This window comes from Coregonus clupeaformis, chromosome 23 (genome assembly GCF_020615455.1).
Source record: "Coregonus clupeaformis isolate EN_2021a chromosome 23, ASM2061545v1, whole genome shotgun sequence".
NCBI classification, from domain to species: Eukaryota; Metazoa; Chordata; class Actinopteri; order Salmoniformes; family Salmonidae; genus Coregonus; species Coregonus clupeaformis.
The window spans coordinates 12,561,902-12,581,664 of record NC_059214.1 but is presented as its reverse complement, the minus strand read 5'-3'; the positions used below and the strand labels follow the sequence as shown (position 1 = coordinate 12,581,664).

Genomic DNA, 19,763 nt, shown 5'->3' with positions numbered 1-19,763 from the left:
CACCATGCTTCACCGTAGGGATGGTGCCAGGTTTCCTCCAGACGTGACACTTGGCATTCAGGCCAAAGAGTTCAATTCTGGTTTCACCTTTAGGTGCCTTTTGGCAAACTCCAAGCGGGCTGTAATGTGCCTTTTGCTGAGGAGTGGCACCGATCTGGCCACTCTACAATAAAGGCCTGATTGGTGGAGTGCTGCAGAGATGGTTGTCCTTCTTGAAGGTTCTCCCATCTCGACAGAGGAACTCTGGAGCTCTGTTAGAGATACCATCGGGTTCTTGGTCACCTCCCTGACCAAGGCCCTTCTCCCCCGATTGCTCAGTTCGGCCAGCTCTAGGAAGAATCTTGGTGATTCCAAACCTCTTCCATTTAAGAATGATGGAGGCCACTGTGTTCTTGGGGACCTTCAATGCTGCAGAAATGTTTTGGAACCCTGTCTCGGAGCTCTACGGACAATTCCTTTGACCTGGCTTGGTTTTTGCTCTGACATGCTCTGTCAACTTTGGGACCTTATATATACAGGCGTGTGCCTTTCCAAATCATGTCCAATCAATTGAATTTAACACAGATGGACTCTAATCAAGTTGTAGAAACGTCTCAAGGATAATAAATGGAAACAGGATACACCTGAGCTCAATTTCGAGTCTTATAGCAACGGGTCTAAATACTTATGTAAATAAGGTATATGTTTTTTTGTTTTTTTTAAATAAATATATATTTGTAAAAATGTCTCAAAACCTGTTTTCGCTTTGTCATTATGGGGTATTGTGTGTAGATTGATGAGATGCTTTATTTATTTAATACATTTTAGAATACGGCTGTAACGTAACAGAATGTGGAAAAAGGGAAGGGGTCTGAATACTTTCCGAATGCACTGTAAGTATCATGATATCGTATCGCGATGTCCATGGCAATTCCCAGTCCTAGAAAAATTGCAGGAAATTAGCCAAGAGGGCCTCTAAACTTTTTGCCACCGCTGCTGAAAAAAATCCTTCAGTGATAATGTTTCCCCAACCATGTCTACAGGGAACGCAACCCACCAAACACCTTTGCCCTCGAGCCAAAATAATGATGGTCCCAGTTGAAATTTGTGTTGGCAGCCCTGGATTTCCCATCATGGGATTAAATGCCCTGCCTGAGAAAAAAGAGCTCTAGGGAAACTCTAAACTGAAGTTGTTATCTGTCTCACCACCAATTGATCTCTCATGCAGTTTTGAAAAGGTACAACCTGTAACTTTCATTTCTCCAATTGAATAGAAAAAGGTAGATGACTAGAAAACACATTTGCAAAGACCTCCACTCCCTAGGTTTACAACAAGTGTAGGGGTAGCTCTTTTGACAGAAGACTGTAGCTACAGAATGCACATTTGAACAAAAAACTCCAAGACCTATTCACCATGCTTTAATGCAATTCATTTGGGGGGAGCGGTTTCTGCTTTAACACTGTGTCGAGTTATTATACAGCCAATAGTTGTAAACAAATTTGTGCACAAATTTTGAGATAAATAAGCTTTTTGTGTGTATGGAACATTTCTGGGATCTTTTATTTCAGCTCATGAAATATGGGACCAACACTTTTCATGTTGCGTTTACATGTTGCATTCAGTGTAATTTTCTAAAAAGTATACTTTAAGTAAAATGTTTAGCTCACATAATATAATTTAAAAGTATGCATTAAGGTGTCTGTAATAGAATAAATGTAGACATTAATAAATGCATTTCTTTATCTCCCAAAATAGTATTTACGATGCTGGGGGAGTGCCAAGATGGATGCGCGGTGGCTTCAAAATAGCATCCCCTGTCAGTCATCTAGTGTATATATAAAACGTTGGTGATATCGGGGCAAAATCCAGATGGGTTGTTTTACGAAATCAAACACTGGGCGAAAAGGGTTCATATCAGGGGATATCTTTACATGACACATTTGTTTCTTCTTCTAGAGAATACAGACCATTTCTAATGCATATTTTGAGTTTTGTGGATATGCACCATATCCTGACAAATTCTGAATCCAGATGCATCTTTTAGACATAGTATATGATATTGGGATTACTCAATATGACACATTGACATTTCCTATGGCCGGATATGGACTCATTCAATATCCTGAGATAGACAAATACTAACTGTATACATTGTATATGTGTTTTCTCAGCACATTCAACATATTAAGCTATATTGACTCCAGAGAAGCTTCTCTTGGCTGAAGTCCATATCCGGATCTTGATATGCTAGTTGATATGCTGAATACATTTAGTTAGTAATGAACGGTAATTTACCATCAAGCAACACATAACATAACCTTCCTAATAACAACACAGCCCACACACACACACACACACACACACACACCAGGGTACCCACATCTGAACATCTTTCGGTGGCTTTCACCATTCAGCGTCCCTTCCCTCTGAATCAGCTAAAATGTCATACATTTGACATACCCTTAATCCTATAGTTTCCCAGAGTAGTGGCCTCCTGTAGCTCAGTTGGTAGAGCATGGCACTTGCAATGCCAGGGTTGTGGGTTCAATTCGCACGGGGGGCCAGTATGAAAAATGTATGCACTCTAACTGTAAGTCGCACTGCTTTTTGTTCCAGACTTTTTTCTGACGCAACGTTGTTGTTTAAACTAGTTGTTCTGTGTTTCCCCCTCTCACACTGGCTGCAGTACAACATTATGTTCTTGACAGAGCACTCATCCATGGCCAAGCAGTTTACAGAGTGGGCACATACTCAACCATGCTGCCGTTGAAATATTTGTTTTGTTCAAGGGAAAATAAAGTATATTTGAGGTACAATCTGCGATGGCCACATACTGTACATTTTTGGGGATTTTTAAATGAAGTATTTATAACCCTTGACTCTGGAAGAATATACCAGCTTAGTTAATTTGTATAGAAGTTTGTTTTACTCCATTCTTTTCAAACAATGTATTGCTTTAAAACGTGCAAAAACTATCATGTTTATCTCATGGATAGGAAATAAAGGTCCCCCCAATCACCTCAATACACCGTAGTAAAAACTACAGTGATTAACACTCAACATGATCTCCCTAACAAAAGACACACAACAGGTATTTTTTACTACAGGTGAGAGGGATCTCTCTCTCTCAAACTAGGAAGTGCTGGCCCTGGGTAACCACCCCTGAAGTGTGAGTATTTCCCCTTATCTCCCACACACACACACGCACACGCGCACGCACACCTTGAAATACTATTGGAAATCATTTAAAATACTTTATCTGTGCTTGATTGGGCTTGACTTGCTTAAATGGACCAATAGAATAGTACCAAAACTGCAAACACTGCCCACCCCAGGCAGGCTTGAGCAACAGCTAAAATTATTGTATAGTACTTGAACATGGATCTGACACACGCAGGCATTGTCACACCATTGTTCCATATCTGTGCTCATTCCAGTTTTAGTAGCCCAGTATTTCATTTCTCTCTCCCAGCAGACCATTCTGCATCACTAGCACATTAGAGGCCTATTGAAATCACTGGCCACTTTAAGAAATGGAACACAAGTCACTTTAATAATGTTTACATATCTTGCACTACTCATCTCATATGTATATACTGTATTCTATTCTATAATATTCTACTGTATCTTAGTCCATGCCGCTCTGTCATTGCTTGTCCATATATGTATATATTCTTAAATTCCATTCCTTACTAGATTTGTGTGTATTGGGTATATGTTGTGAAATTGTTAGATATTACTGCACTGTCGGAGCTAGAAGCACAAGCATTTCGCTACACCCGCAATAACATCTGCTAAATACGTGTACGTGACAAATAAAATGTGATTTGATTTGTACAACATAACCTGTCACCAGACAGTGTCCTATGTCTTGTGTAAGTCAGCTATGTCTGTCATTGCATTTCATTGTGTACTGTAGAAACCATTCTGTTTTCTGCCATTAGCTTAAAAACTATAGTCTGCGATTGGTACAAATACCCCAAAATGCATACAGCCATTGATTCTTGACACATGGTTAAAATCTCAAAATCATTTTGAACTCATGGATGGTCAGTCCTTTCATCCATAGCTCTGTCTAGGAGTTTGAGTGTTTACATTTCTTCATGCTGAATATTTCCATTGTTTTTGACAAACATTTGGGCTTTTCTTTCCCAAACAGGTCTACAATCCACACAATCTTCTGTGTCCCTGCTCTATCACGTAAAATATTTTTGTAATTTTTGTCATGAACATTTCCAGCAAACTACTGAGCACAAAACTACTGACCACAACCACATAACTACTGACCAGAACTATGACTAAAACGTTTTAAAAGGGGAATTTCACCCTGGCTCATTACTATATTAACAACATTATGTTATCATAAACATCACAATTATCCAATCCACAAGCTACAACTAGCACATTTTCATTTCACTGCTAGAATCGGGAAGTTTCGACTCCCTGTGTATTCGTCTGCTCCTAGCGAACCACAAAGTCTGGCATTCATAGCGAACGCTGATACCACTCGCTAGGTTGAGGGGGCGTGGCCACAAACTGGAATAATGGCGTTGCTTACTTGGAACGACCAACACACAGTAATGTCAGTATTTCTCTAAGCAAGAATATATATATATTTTTTCACTCATGTTTGTCATCATGCCGTGTGGTGTTCTGTGCTAATTAAAACAAGATAACCTAATGTTAGCTAGCTTGCTAGCCTAGCTGGACTAGCTGGGTAAGTTAGCTAGCTAGCTAACATTACAGTCCTGTATTGAACTCTGAAAGCCATCAGCTAAATCATATAGCTATCTTTTGGTATACACACTGTCAATCAATTTTGTCTATGCCATGGTAGTCACTGCTAGACCTTCAGCAGAGTAAACATGTTTGTTTGTTCATTCTATCTTTAACTGACGTTAGCTAACGTAAGCAAGCTAATGTTAGCAAATAAGAGTATCTCAATTTGGTAGCCATCTATTCCACCCTTGTCTGGAAAACACTGTTACTAAAATTAGAATTGTCGATACAGCTAACTCACTCTCCGTTTGTGTTGGTAGCAATGATGAATGTGTATACATTGTCTATGGTTGGATAGATGGTTCTCAGCCAGTCTCAGCTGGATAACAATCTTGCTGCCAATTTAGTGACGCTAATTAGCTAACAGCAAGCTGACAATATTGAAATGTCCATGTTAGGTATGCTTAGCTAGCCGGTCTAATAGAGGTCAATACAATTAGTGGGGTGGTTAAATGGTGTATTGTTGTGTATTTTGTTGTAGGTGGTACAGATTCTGATTCCACCAACATGCACTTCCAACCCCTAGCTCTGCACAAGGTGAAGGTAAATAGGTGAAAATATTTACACGCTGCGGCTAAGACAGCTCAATTTAGAGTAAGCATGGTAGTGTTTGTATGGTTTGTGTTTGTATTATGGGGTTACAGGTGGTTAGAAGTAGCCTGAGGACCACAGAGTACCTTCCAGACCATGTAATGAATTTAGTCTAAATCTCTTTTAACCTTACATTTTTGTAAAACTCAGATTATCTGGAGTCTACAGTGCCCTGCTGAAAAATACTCCAAAGCGGGGGAAATGTGGGTACACACTCATGAGGGAGCGGACACACCTTGCGGTTATGGAGCACAACAAGATTGTGGGACAGAAACCAGCAAGGGATACTGAAAGGTATAAAATCAAGACTACAACAGTAATGACACAAGCACCTCATTATTTTCTCAAAACACAAGACATGTCTACAAAATTCCCCTGCAAAGGGCTACTATTGACAACAATGATCTGTCAAAGTGAATGTGCTGGGGGAGGTTCAGAGACAATACTTTGAGATGAGGAAGGGGGTTTTGGTTCTGCAGGGCAATTGAGGTGCCATTTCTCCTCAAATCTCCCATACACAACAATTCATACTTTTTAAGAACTGCCTTCCTAAGACTTTTCACACCTTCTTTAGCCCCCCAGCCCATTCACTTTGTTGACTGATCTTTCCTCTCAAAAGAATCTCCCAATGTCCACTCATTGTCCCTAAACAATACGTTAACCGGTCCCATTCGGTTGATACCCTTACCAACAAAGGCGTGCTGCCCTATGTCCTTTCCACAAAAAGTGTAATATGCTAACACCACAACCATGTCTTTCCAGGAGACGTGCAGTACCAGCAAATCTTCTGCAAGAGGTCCAAATCGTTCGTGGTTAAGAAGCCCTCCACCACTTTCGGCAGTCTTATCCAGCTGGCCATTCACCGCAGACAGGACAAGCCCATCGCCATAAGCACAGAGTCACAGCTTCCCCAGCCTGCCATGCCAAACACCATTGCCAGTGTACCGAAGCTGGATAAAGGACTATGGCTGCGTTTACACAGGCAGCCCAATTCTGATATTTTTTTCACTAAATTGGTCTTTTGACCAATCAGATCAGTTCTGAAAAGATCTGATGTGATTAAGACCAATTAGTGGGATAAATGTCAGAATTGGGCTGCCTGTGTAAACACAGCCAGTGTGGCTCAGCATAAGACCATGTAGAACAGGGGTCGCTCCAACTCCAGTTGTAACTAACCTGTTTCAGTTTATCAACCAGCTAATTACTAGAATCACGTGTGCTAGATTAGGGTTGGAGTGAAAAGCTACAGGACGGTAGCACAGATAGAACAATTAGACAGATATTTCACTGGATGTTTAAATGTGAGAGGATGCCCAATGGCGGGCAGCGGGAGAAGATGGAACTAGATTGATTTTGGCCGACATCCTGCACATTTTCTCATCAATGAAACATTTGATCTCAATACAGTTCTGTTCCCAAAACTAGAATATGCTTTGAACACAATGGACTAAGGTTTGTAGTCTTTACACTTTGTAAAAAAATTTAAAAATTGCTTTGTTTAGAAGGAGTGCAAAGGCGAATTGAGTTATTGAACACGCACACTTCACATAGTAGGATCTCGCTGGCTCGTGCTTGGCTCTGCCCACCTCCTTGCTTGTTCTGCTCACTATGGCTCATTTGTTCCCATAGGAAACAACGGTAGCTTTCTAGGAATAGGGTTGGAGAGCCCTGATGTAGAACCATCATAAAATAAATATGGATATTTTCTATCAATCTTTAAAAAATATTCTGCCCTTATGGATTCACAGAAGATATTTACAGTGGGGAAAAAAAGTATTTAGTCAGCCACCAATTGTGCAAGTTCTCCCACTCAAAAAGATGAGAGAGGCCTGTAATTTTCATCATAGGTACACGTCAACTATGACAGACAAATTGATGGAAAAAAATCCAGAAAATCACATTGTAGGATTTTTAATGAATTTATTTGCAAATTATGGTGGAAAATAAGTATTTGGTCACCTACAAACAAGCAAGATTTCTGGCTCTCACAGACCTGTAACTTCTTCTTTAAGAGGCTCCTCTGTCCTCCACTCGTTGCCTGTATTAATGGCACCTGTTTGAACTTGTTATCAGTATAAAAGACACCTGTCCACAACCTCAAACAGTCACACTCCAAACTCCACTATGGCCAAGACCAAAGAGCTGTCAAAGGACACCAGAAACAAAATTGTAGACCTGCACCAGGCTGGGAAGACTGAATCTGCAATAGGTAAGCAGCTTGGTTTGAAGAAATCAACTGTGGGAGCAATTATTAGGAAATGGAAGACATACAAGACCACTGATAATCTCCCTCGATCTGGGGCTCCACACAAGATCTCACCCCGTGGGGTCAAAATGATCACAAGAACGGTGAGCAAAAATCACAGAACCACACGGGGGGACCTAGTGAATGACCTGCAGAGAGCTGGGACCAAAGTAACAAAGCCTACCATCAGTAACAAACTATGCCGCCAGGGACTCAAATCCTGCAGTGGCAGACGTGTCCCCCTGCTTAAGCCAGTACATGTCCAGGCTCGTCTGAAGTTTGCTAGAGTGCATTTGGATGATCCAGAAGAGGATTAGGAGAATGTCATATGGTCAGATGAAACCAAAATATAACTTTTTGGTAAAAACTCAACTCATTGTGTTTGGAGGACAAAGAATGCTGAGTTGCATCCAAAGAACACCATACCTACTGTGAAGCATGGGGGTGGAAACATCATGCTTTGGGGCTGTTTTTCTGCAAAGGGACCAGGACGACTGATCCGTGTAAAGGAAAGAATGAATGGGGCCATGTATCATGAGATTTTGAGTGAAAACCTCCTTCCATCAGCAAGGGCATTGAAGATGAAACGTGGCTGGGTCTTTCAGCATGACAATGATCCCAAACACACCGCCCGGGCAACGAAGGAGTGGCTTCGTAAGAAGCATTTCAAGGTCCTGGAGTGGCCTAGCCAGTCTCCAGATCTCAACCCCATAGAAAATATTTGGAGGGAGTTGAAAGTCCGTGTTGCCCAGCGACAGCCCCAAAACATCACTGCTCTAGAGGAGATCTGCATGGAGGAATGGGCCAAAATACCAGCAACAGTGTGTGAAAACCTTGTGAAGACTTACAGAAAACGTTTGATCTGTGTCATTGCCAACAAAGGGTATATAACAAAGTATTGAGAAACTTTTGTTATTGACCAAATACTTATTTTCCACCATAATTTGCAAATAAATTCATAAAAAATCCTACAATGTGATTTTCTGGAATTATTTTTCTCAATTTGTCTGTCATAGTTGACGTGTACCTATGATGAAAATTACAGGCCTCTCTCATCTTTTTAAGTGGGAGAACTTGCACAATTGGTGGCTGACTAAAAACCTTTTTCCCCCACTGTATATAAGCTGTACAGGACTCTGTAGTGTCAAACAGATGCTAGACATTCAGATATCCAAAGAATGTTTGTTTATTTGTCAAAATCTAAAATACAGGCAAGTGTACACTATTGATTGCTAACTCAAGAGAACTGGGTATTCAACAAGAATGTTATATGGTAAAAGTAACATACAAAAACAGTGTAGTACAGTTCAGTGTGTCCAATTGTGTCTCAGGTGTAGAGACACACAAGAGCAGAGAACTGTAGCTACAGATTGTTACACCAGATAATGTGATTTGCCGACATCATGTCTATTTCAAGTCTTTTCTCATTGATCTAGACAGGTGGGTGTCCACCCTAAAGTGCTGCATGTCATGATGAAAGAGACCTGTCTCGATCAATGAGTGAGAAGACTTGAAATAGACACGATGGCGGCGCACATACTATCGGATTACTTTAGGGAGCAAAAAAGTTTTTATTTTAATAACAGAGCATTTTCAAAATTCAAACTGACCACCAGCAACTGGACATGGACATTTTATGAGACTCCTCTTTCCACGAATCGAGGACGGCATCGCTAAGGTTGGCCGAAAATTCTCTGTGCTACACCAAACAGTACCTATCCTGTAACTCACATCATCTGGTGTAACAATCTGTAGCTTAGTGAACTGGTGATGAGCAGATGGGAGAGGTGGTCATGCCATTCCAAAGAAACATACAGTAAGGTCAGGGAATACTTGTAAAGCTGTGGGAGGAGTGTTGTCATTAGGGGTGTGCCGATCTCGTCATACTCATATTCGTAATCGTGTCAGTTTTATCACAGTTGGTAATCGGATATACTCGTGATCAGAAAACCTGGAAGTTCGCTTTAAAATGCCGGTAAAGCCTATACCTCAAGTGAGCATTACTGCGCTCAGAGCACAGCGTTATGTTCCTTCACTCATTCACACACATTGTTAAACGACACGACAGATGAAAATGCACATGATTTACTTATTTAGTCCTATTCCATTATCAACGACATAGGCTAATAAATATCCTAATGGATGGCTGGCTACTACTGCCTGCATTTATTCCAGACACAGATTTAGATGAAGGTAGTGTCATTTGCATGGCCCATATATTGTTTCACTTTCGAAAGGAACAACACTTTTCTCGCGACACTTATGCCACAACATTTTACAATCTACATTTATCATTTTATTTTCTAATGATCTGTCGCTCTGTAAATATGCCTGGGTGAGAATAAATAACAATAGCGCAAGCATGGGCTTGGATAACGACACAACGACAGCAATGGAATATTATACGGACAGACAAAGTAGAAGTAGGCCTACTAAACAACGGCAAGTAGACAGACTAAAACAACCATATAGCCTCAAGGTTGACAGAAAATAAATGTATTGAACAACAATGACTAGCTACGAATTCTGATTCATACACAATGTTTGGGGAAGGGGAGACTTGTGCCCTGAAACGAGTGACTGTGTGAATGTCTATCTAGGGAAATGACAGCCGAGGGAAAATGCCTTCACAGACAGAAGTAGCCAATAGTTGTATAGAGCACACAGCGCTTCACACTGTTTGAGTGAAAGAGAGATGCAAATCAATACACCGGAAGCAGTCATAGGTTGTATCATTCAAGGCGCAAAGCCCTGAACTGCTTCGCTCCTGGGCAATTATGTATGAAACATCTCACTGACCTAGAAATGCCTCAGTTGTAATGAAAACAAGCCCAGATTCCTCCAGAGTGGAATTCCCCTTTAAACTTCTTCCACTACTACAAAAATACTTTTAAAGCAAGCCCCACAACTTCACTTTTAAAGTTACAATCTAGTTTATTAGCTAATTTGGCCAGCAGGGCTAGGTAGCCAGCTAGGCTTGCTAGGGGGTAAAAGCTAACTGGTAGCCTAGCTAGCTAACAAATAACGACATTGTCTTCCCTTCAGGTAAGAGCATTTTTTACCCCCTATCAAGACTCAAGGTGACAGCTAATGGTTTAAAACATTTAGAAGTATTTTGTATTACTGGGTAATATAAGCTAGCTAACTAACTTAGCTAGCTAGCTTGCTTTTCAGTTAGTTTTCTCATCATGAATGAAGCAGGTAGAGTAGCTACTTTGTAGTATGGTTATGTGAAATGACAATATTTTCTTGCAATATCTGCATTGACAGTTTGGAGTGGATCACAGATCAACACTACCACCATGTTGGGTCTGGACTGTGAGGGACCGGCGCCGCTGACAACCCAATCTGCAACCATCCCATCCATAACAAACAGGGCAGGCAGGGGTATTGAGGGTGTGCAACTTTACATTTTCTGTTAAATAAATAAAATAAAGAAAACATGTGTTGTGATTGGAGCTCTGGATTTGCTATGCAGATTTTTATTTTATTTACAAAAATAGCAACTTGGATTAAATATGACGATGTTTGCCTTTCTGTACCTTGTAGCCTGAATATGGTGCAAATGTATGCTCAGATATGTCACCTTATGAAGAAGCACAAAGATTTTCGGACACTGAACTGGTAAAATAATTTGGGTACTGGATCATGTAAGGATATATATTGAAATTATGATTATTTTTGTTTTATACGGCTACATAAATGATCAGGTAATAACTTCAGATATGATACATTTCTGAAAATACGTGGATTCGTTCATGCCTAAATATAAAGGCTTAGATAGGTCACACCTAGTCACCTAGATTTTTCTTAATTTTTACTATTTTCTACATTGTAGAATAATAGTGAAGACATCAAAACTATGAAATAACACATATGGAATCATGTAGTAACAAAAAAAGTGTTAAACAACCCTTTGCCTTGATGACAGCTTTGCACACTCTTGGAATTCTCTCAACCAGCTTCACCTGGAATGCTTTTCCAACAGTCTTGAAGGAGTTCCCACATATGCTGAGCACTTGTTGGCTGCTTTTCCTTCACTCTGCGGTCCAACTCATCCCAAACCATCTCAATTGGGTTGAGGTCGGGGGATTGTGGAGGCCAGGCCATCTGATGCAGCACCCCATCACTCTCCTTCTTGGTAAAATAGCCAATACACAGCCTGGAGGTGTGTTGGATGATTGTCCTGTTGAAACACAAATGAAAATCCCACGAAGCCCAAACCAGATGGGATGGCGTATCGCTGCAGAATGCTGTGGTAGCCATGCTGGTTAAGTGTGCCTTGAATTCTAAATAAATCACAGACTAAATGTCACCAGCAAAGCACCCCCACACCATAACACCTCCTCTTTCATGCATTACGGTGGGAACTACAAATGCGGAGATAATCCATTCACCCACAACGCGTCTCACAAAGACACGGCGGTTGGAACCAAAAATCTCAAATTTCGACTCCAGACCAAAGGACACATTTCCACCGGTCTAATGTACATTGCTCGTGTCTCTTGGCCCAAGCAGGTCTCTTCTTCTTATTGGTGGCCTTTAGCATTGGTTTCTTTGTCCAAAATTAACTTTTAAGAAGGCACACCTGTTCATTTAAATGCATTACAGGTGACTACCTCATGAAGCTGGTTGAGAGAATGTCAAGAGTGTGCAAAGCTGTCATCAAGGCAAAGGGTGGCTATTTGATTTGTTTAACACTTTTTTGGTTACTACATGATTTCATATGTGTTTTTTTCATAGTTTTGAAGTCTTCACTATTATTCTACAATGTAAAACATAGTTACAAATAAAGAAAAACCCTTGAATGAGTAGGTGCGTCAAACTTTTGACTGGTAGTGTATGTAAGCGGGGGAACGCGCATCAGGTGCGTGTCTTGAACGTATCTCACCCCAGATATCTCGCTGGACTCATACGGTAGCAGGGAGATTTCTTAGGTCCGGATTGGATGCATGTAGAAACTATCCCATTAAGGAGAATATCTTAGCTCTGTATATGAAATTAAGGACATGCGTATCTGGAGTATGTCTACTCCTTATATCTAATAAAATGTCAGATATCCAGAAATATATAAATAAAATATATCCCCTGATATTGACCATTGAAAAGCAGGATATGGACAACAGTGGCTTTCTTAAAATAAGACATACAAACTACACTGGGTCTAAGTTTCATTTTCACTCTCCAGGGTAATTATTCACAGCAGCAGAGAAAAACTATTGTAGATTTAATCATTCTGTGACAGGTATGTTGCACTACATGATGTGTGGTCTCCTCTCTCATTGTGAGATATTCTGAGAGAACTGACGACTTAAAAAAAAAAAATCATCAGTGTTGCGTTTACGAGAGAACATCACGTGATTTTTATTAAAGGTGAGTTGAGTCCATTACTTAAGCATTTGCTACTTCTATAGCCTACCGATTGTGTGGGGACAACCATTGCCTTGAATGATCCTATCCCAACCACTAAATCTGTCTCACTGACAAAAGACAGTGGTCCCCCACTAAAGTGAGTAGAACGAGTAGGGGGAACTAAGACATTGTCAATGTCTGTAAACAAGTCTTTGAAAACAAGTGGAAATAACATAAAGAGACAAAGACCACATCCAATACTGCACATTCTGAGTAATGGAATATGAGATACTAGCTAGGGTTTACAATTACTAATTTAATGTAATTAGAACCCAAACACAACAAGACTTTAGCTTGCAGCGCCCCGCTTGCAAACACAAGCACACACCAGTAAACCCCCATACCAGTCAAGTGGGTTAAACTATTGGCCACACACACACACCCTTTCAACCCCCAGCTATTCCCAGTTCCCACAGCAGTAAAGTCGTTTAAATTATTTGCCAGTGGCTCCTATAGCGATAACTGTGCCACTTTGCATATAATGGGCAAGAAACTCTACTACACCATGGCTCAATCCCAATACCCCCCTTAGCCCTCCCCCTCATTTTTGCGCGATCCCGCGAGCTGCATCGAGTCGGAGTCGTGTTCCAATTCAACTTTGAGTGAGGGGTAGTGGCTTTTCAGCCCTCTAGTTCAGGGGTTCTCAAAGTGGTGTCCGCGGACACCTGCGGCCAGATAAAAAAAAAAAAAAAAAAAAAAATTACATTTCTTTTTTTTTTTTATTGGCCAAGGGATCCATGGAATAAGTTTAGAGGGTGTAATACCATACAATACATTTTAATAATAATACATTGTATTGTATGTTCTTAACCCTGGGCAACATGTGCCTGGGAGGTTCACAGGGATATTGGTATTCACAGTACTCAAATATATATTGTTTTAAACATAAATGCATTGTCAATTAAGCTTTAAAAAAGGTGCACTATGCAGAAATCGCTCCACCATTTCCTAGTTCCTAAAATTCAAATAATTTGCCTGATTTCAGTTAGTGACAAAATAAGCAAGTATAGACTAAAGAATCATTGCATCTAAACCGCAGTGAAATATATTTTCCATAACCAAAATCTAAAGTTGATTTATTTTTCAACTGTTTGAAGCTGGTGTAAAAAAACAAAAGTAAAAGATGCAAAAATTAAACTTAAGACCAAGAAGCATAGAAATAGCGCACATAGAACAGATCTACCACCGCTTTAGACTTGCTTCAATAAGAATGAAAGATCTATAACTCACATTTCTATGTGAATTTGGTCAGGTCACCCAAAAAGTTACATATTGCCCCATGAAAAAATTTGTACAATTGCAGTCAATTTGCTTGAAAATTGCAACATTTTCTCTCCGATGCCAAGAAACGTTACCTAGCGTGCCTTCCCAGGGCCCGACACTTGGTTCATCCGACCATGCACTGTCAAAGTCATAGTAGAACTCTTTGTATGCCATTTTTAGCTCACGAGATATGTTCTGATTATGAAGGGGGTCCCTGATGAATTTGGGCTCCCTGGCCCCTAAAGGTTTGAGAACCCCTGCTCTAGTTGCTCCTACAAATGAAGCAAATCAACATGCAGACTTCCTATCCAGTGGTTATCAAAACACGCAGAAAGCTCTGCGACCCAAGACTCTAAAGTTGATTTAGGAAGATGGCTGACAAAAATACTAGGATGGAAGCAAATGTAAGTAATAATAACTTCATAACAAATTACGCAATAAATGTACAGTTAAGAGTAATATGTGAGTTAATGTAAAGAAAAAACGATTTATCATATTTCTGGGTCATTAAGTTAATTTATGAAAATCGCTATTTAACAAGCTAGCCGACTAGCTATACATTTAGCTTGTTATATGGGCATTTTACATTTGTATGAATTGTAATATGTGTTGTCTAATGTTTAAGGGATTCCTGAGCAAACCCAGTGGATGTAAAGAATCTAACTTAGCTTTTTTGTAAGCTTGTCTTGCTGTTCTTAAAAAATATAAAGTATTATGACACTCCAAGAGTCAGTTAAACCTCATCATGATGTCATCTTGAAACATTTTACATGTTTTTGAAACACAGTGAAACTGCTCTGTGGACTTTCGAAAACATGTTGGCATGGTTCATAAAAAAAAAAATCATGTAGCGTACGTCACTACCTTACCGCTTGGGTAAAATACAAAATAGTAGCTAGCAAGATGGAGACCAGAGTTTATTTTTAATGAGTGCATTTTGCAAGTGGCTACTTTGCATGAACTACCTTCGCAAAGGTTTTGCCTGCAAACTTGGGTTTCAAATCGCAACGTACTGGCATCTGCCTCGTGATTTGTTGGGAGAGCCGTCTCTCTGAAGGGAACCCATAGCGGAACAATTTTTTCCCCACTAATCGGAGTTGGCAAAAGAGTCAGTCATTGAAACCAGACCCTGTTGCCTAGTGTCGGGTTTTTGAGACCGAAGACTCGTTTGCTACAACACCGTGCTGAAATAACTTCAGACTCAACCGCACTCATCTTTTTGAATGCCTGGCCATCCAGTCTTCAGTCAGCTTGCTTCCTCTCTCCTTATATCAGCTGTTAGATGTAAACCAAGGTTGCATTTACTTTGTCAACTTGAATATGAAGTTGACCAAAAAAAGATGTTTTTATGAAAAAAGTTATGATGGTCTTCATCCATAATTGCTGGTCACACGGTTATACAATTACTGTGCCAGCCCTAGTTTTTGTTTAAGAACATTTTGCCTAATGAACACGACCCAGGGGTGTGGAGTAGATGTTTTGTAGCGGCTAAAGTGGCAAAGGCTACAACTATCTTGGACATGTCATCAGATGTTAGGAGCCTAATTCTAACCCCAGTACCACCCTTTCTCTCAAGTCCTCACTTATTATATCAGTATTTATAGCTGCAGTTGAGGAACGGATTTGAGTTATTGTATACTTGTGTAACTTCAAAAAGGTGGCAAAAGCTATCAGATAACCTGAGTGACACTGACCATGCCAACATGTCTTTGAAAGTCCACAGAGCAGTTTCACTTTGTTTCAAAAACATGTCAAATGTTTCAAGATGATATCACAATGAGGTTTAACTGACTCTTGGGAGTGTCATAATACTTTATCTTGGCACTATCAAATTACATACGGTGGCTTTTAAGGTGAGGAGGATTTTGTTTATCTCAGGGGCTCTGGCCCCTGCATATGACAGGTGGAAGTCCTATTTGCAGTGATTTTTTATGCATCATCTAATTCAGCCATTAAATGGGCTGGCAGGGTATCCCCTTACAGCTGTTGTCCTCCTCGTCTTCAACACAGCCTGCAGGCATATCTGCACCAGGAGCAGAGAAAGCATCACATGACAAAGGGGATTCCTCATTCCTGTCCCAACATAGGAGACATGCCCATTGAACGCTCTCATTTCCAACCAGAGCCAAAGATGTACTGTATTCATCAAACTGTCCTCCATGATGGCACCGTAAACTCCAAGGCGTTGTCGCTAACATTGTATGTTAGGTCCCCTGTAGCTCAGTTGGTAGAGCATGGCGCTTGCAATGCCAGGGTTGTGGGTTCGTTTCCCACGGAGGGCCAGTATGAAAATGTATGCACTCACTAACTGTAAGTCGCTCTGGATAAGAGCGTCTGCTAAATGACTAAAATGTAAATGTATGTTCAACTGGATTGTGAGTGTTTCTGAAGTATTTTCTGCCAAGCAGAGGCATCAGGTCCCATTTTTAGAGTCTTTGGCATGACTGTGCTGTTAAGTTAATGTGAAGGCAACCACAGCGATGGCCAATCAATCAAATATTCATGGTAGGCTTCTCAATTTCCTCCCTGCTCGCCATCTGACAGCTGCACAATCCAATGGACAGAACTTTGACTAAATTAAATATAGGGCTGCAGTGAGGTTCAGAGATGAATAATTTAGTATCAGAAAAGGGTGCGTCCCATTCTGAAATTACACTTTCTCAAGACTAGTGTGCACTGCAGGGCTTTAGCACACTCAAGAGTCCCCATCCCAATCTTCAGTTAGATAACAAGCAACACTGGACAAAAAGCGAAGGAATGTGAGTTCTGAGGGCAGACTTTGGACTTGAGAAAGCCCCTGTCAACAGACCAAAGCCATTCTGTGCACATCAAAGTGGAAGTTCAGATGAATGGTATTGGCTTCTTTGCAGTCTGACCTGATTATCGACATTCAATAGGTCTCAATGACAACTACATTTTTTGGGGGGTATGTGATGTCAATCACCCAGCACATAGTGTTTTTGCTGGTGGAACTATGCTATCCATGGGACTTTGTGTGATTAAATCAGGCTGTAATACACAATTAATTGGTATACAGCCTGACACATTGGAGTGCAAAATCGTGTAAATGTTCCTTACATGCCAAATGTTGAATAAAATGACATTACATTTAAACTTACTCTATCAGTTGTGTGTGCGGTTTGTTCTTCAGACGCTTTAAGACAAAATATCCACAGGAAATGATTGTTTACCCAACTTTTTAGAGAGTATATGGTTCTGTCGGCTTGTATTTCCGGTGTGTATTTTCAATTTACTGATGCACACTGCGTAAACACTTGAACAATATGTAAACAATAGACGAGTGTAACCGAACCACAGATTGAACGTTGCTTGCATTCAGCTGGCAGTGGCAAACCTACCGGCTCTCTAAAAAGTTGGCTAAACAATACCTGCCTGTGGATATTTTGTCTAAAATGTCTAGCAGTTAAAGGACAAACTGCACATACAACCGGTAGAGTAAGTTTAAATGCAATTGTATTCAACATTTTGGCTTGTAAGGAACATTTACATGATTTTGCACTCCAATGTGTCGGGGTGTATACAGTAATTAATTGTGTCTTACAGCCTGATTATTCAGACAACATGGAACACACTTTCACTGAGCGACTACCACAGAATCTACCAAAAAGATCAACACGGTTCAACATAATTCACAAAATAGCAATAGAAACGAATTGTTTCATTACTTTAACCAATATGTTTGCCTAAGAACATATTAAATGAAATATATAAATCCCTGAAAGTCAATTTACACAAACTGAACACATTTTCAGTGCAGGGATGGTCAAATGAAATCAAACATAGACCCTGAGGTTGTTTGTCATAAGTAGACCTACAACTATTTTCTCCACTGTAAGATAGCTCATTCAATAAATCTTGATGCAAAGAAAGTAATCCACAGTCCACACTCAGAAACATGACATGCACATCCCATACACACAGACAATGTTTCCAATAGTTGAAACTGGTTACATTATAGCACAGTTACATTAGCAAACAACATTTCCCAATTAACTGTACATTGTTATCATGACAAAAAGTAATGAATTTAGCATACATACTGTAATGACAGACATCTCCCACTTAGCATTATTCTGTCATCCTTCCAATGTAAAACCATTAGTTAGGCCTAAGTGCATTGTATTTCAACATTTTATGGTTTTATAAGTAGTGACCCTACTTTACCAAGGTGTACAAACGTTTATTTAACGGTGACATTATGACGGTTCGAGAGCTAAAGATACAACGTTGTAGACATCAAGACATGTAAGCAGTTAAAAAGCCATGTTTTTCAAAGCTTTGCGCTTACCTGGCCATTGCGATGCTGCGGGGGTCAGAAGAACCAGGACACAGCAAACTAGTGTCTCCAACCATGAGGAACACCTGCAACGAGGTAGCACATCGTGTATTAAATTAATACTTTTATTCGATTTCTTTACATCCCCCAAGAAAGTAAATAAATGCAAAATACCTCATTTTCATCTCTGTTTTGGTAGTGACCAAGTTGAAAGGCTACAAGATTTCTGGGCAAATAAATTCTAAAAACTTTTCCCAGTTTCCCTCGTCCACCACGACCGCCAAGCCGTGAACAGCTGATGCGCGGCTCTCTGCTAGTTACAGAGATAAATTGTGGGAGAGAAAAGTGAACCACATAATCTGACAAAGGAGAATTCTTCTGGGTCCTAAAGAGTTACGTTGTTTCCGAATGTATGGTGCCTGATTGCAAGAGGTGTGTTTGGAATATAATCATATTTTTTTAGCGCAGCATTGTTTATACCAATCTTAGATTTGCCTGTAAATGTGAATTTTAAGGTGAATGACGAAGTAGCCTAATGTGTGGTCGAAGGGGCGTAGTTCGCATTCCAATGATTAGGACTACCTTTTATGTCCCTGTTACACTATGTGTGAACATTTTGATAAAACACAATTTAACAGTTGAATCACATACATCTACGCTCGAAGTAAACTTAACCATGTTAAAAATGTTATGTTTTCATTCAAATAAAATCGTTGTTTTCTCTGAAAATCCCCATTTTGGCATGTGGGTTGTTCCATGTCATTTCAGCAAGCCATGACACCCACCATCTCGGATTGTTCTAAAATCATTTATATTGTTAGAAAAAAACAAGATTAGCATTGCTGCAACATTATTTTGTAGAAATGTAATTACATCTCTGAGAAATTAAGCTAATTGATTGCACCCAAATTGGTCATTTTAATATAACATAATATTCAATAAATATAGTGCATAACATCCGATTTGGACCAAACTTTTTTTCTAACAATGAGTAAGACATGAGGAATCCAAATAAATTATCAAAAGACCCCCACGGACCCAATAAACCCGCCAATCCCACCCTAACAATGAGTATACAGTATCAGTTCTCTATGTCTGACAAGAAGTATGGAGCAGAAGCTCAGAGTATTGTTTCTTCATCCTATGTAATGTATTCTCAGTGAATTTGGTGATGTTTTTTTCCCCTGTTCAGGGAA

At 40.0% G+C, this 19,763-nt stretch overlaps 1 protein-coding gene across 1 annotated transcript in view; it reads right to left on the bottom strand.

The window, feature by feature from the left end:
• The window catches only part of LOC121536085 (collagen alpha-1(XVIII) chain), a 178,093-nt gene extending 159,203 nt beyond the window's left edge, over positions 1–18,890 (bottom strand). Inside the window, exons 1-2 of the mRNA XM_045206536.1 lie at positions 18,742–18,890; positions 18,580–18,653 (exon numbers count right to left, since the gene is read on the bottom strand). Coding sequence (XP_045062471.1) covers positions 18,580–18,653; positions 18,742–18,752 — 85 coding nt within the window. The 5' untranslated portion in view covers positions 18,753–18,890. The remainder of the gene's footprint in view (positions 1–18,579; positions 18,654–18,741) is intronic.
• Between the last annotated feature and the right edge of the window lie 873 nt (positions 18,891–19,763).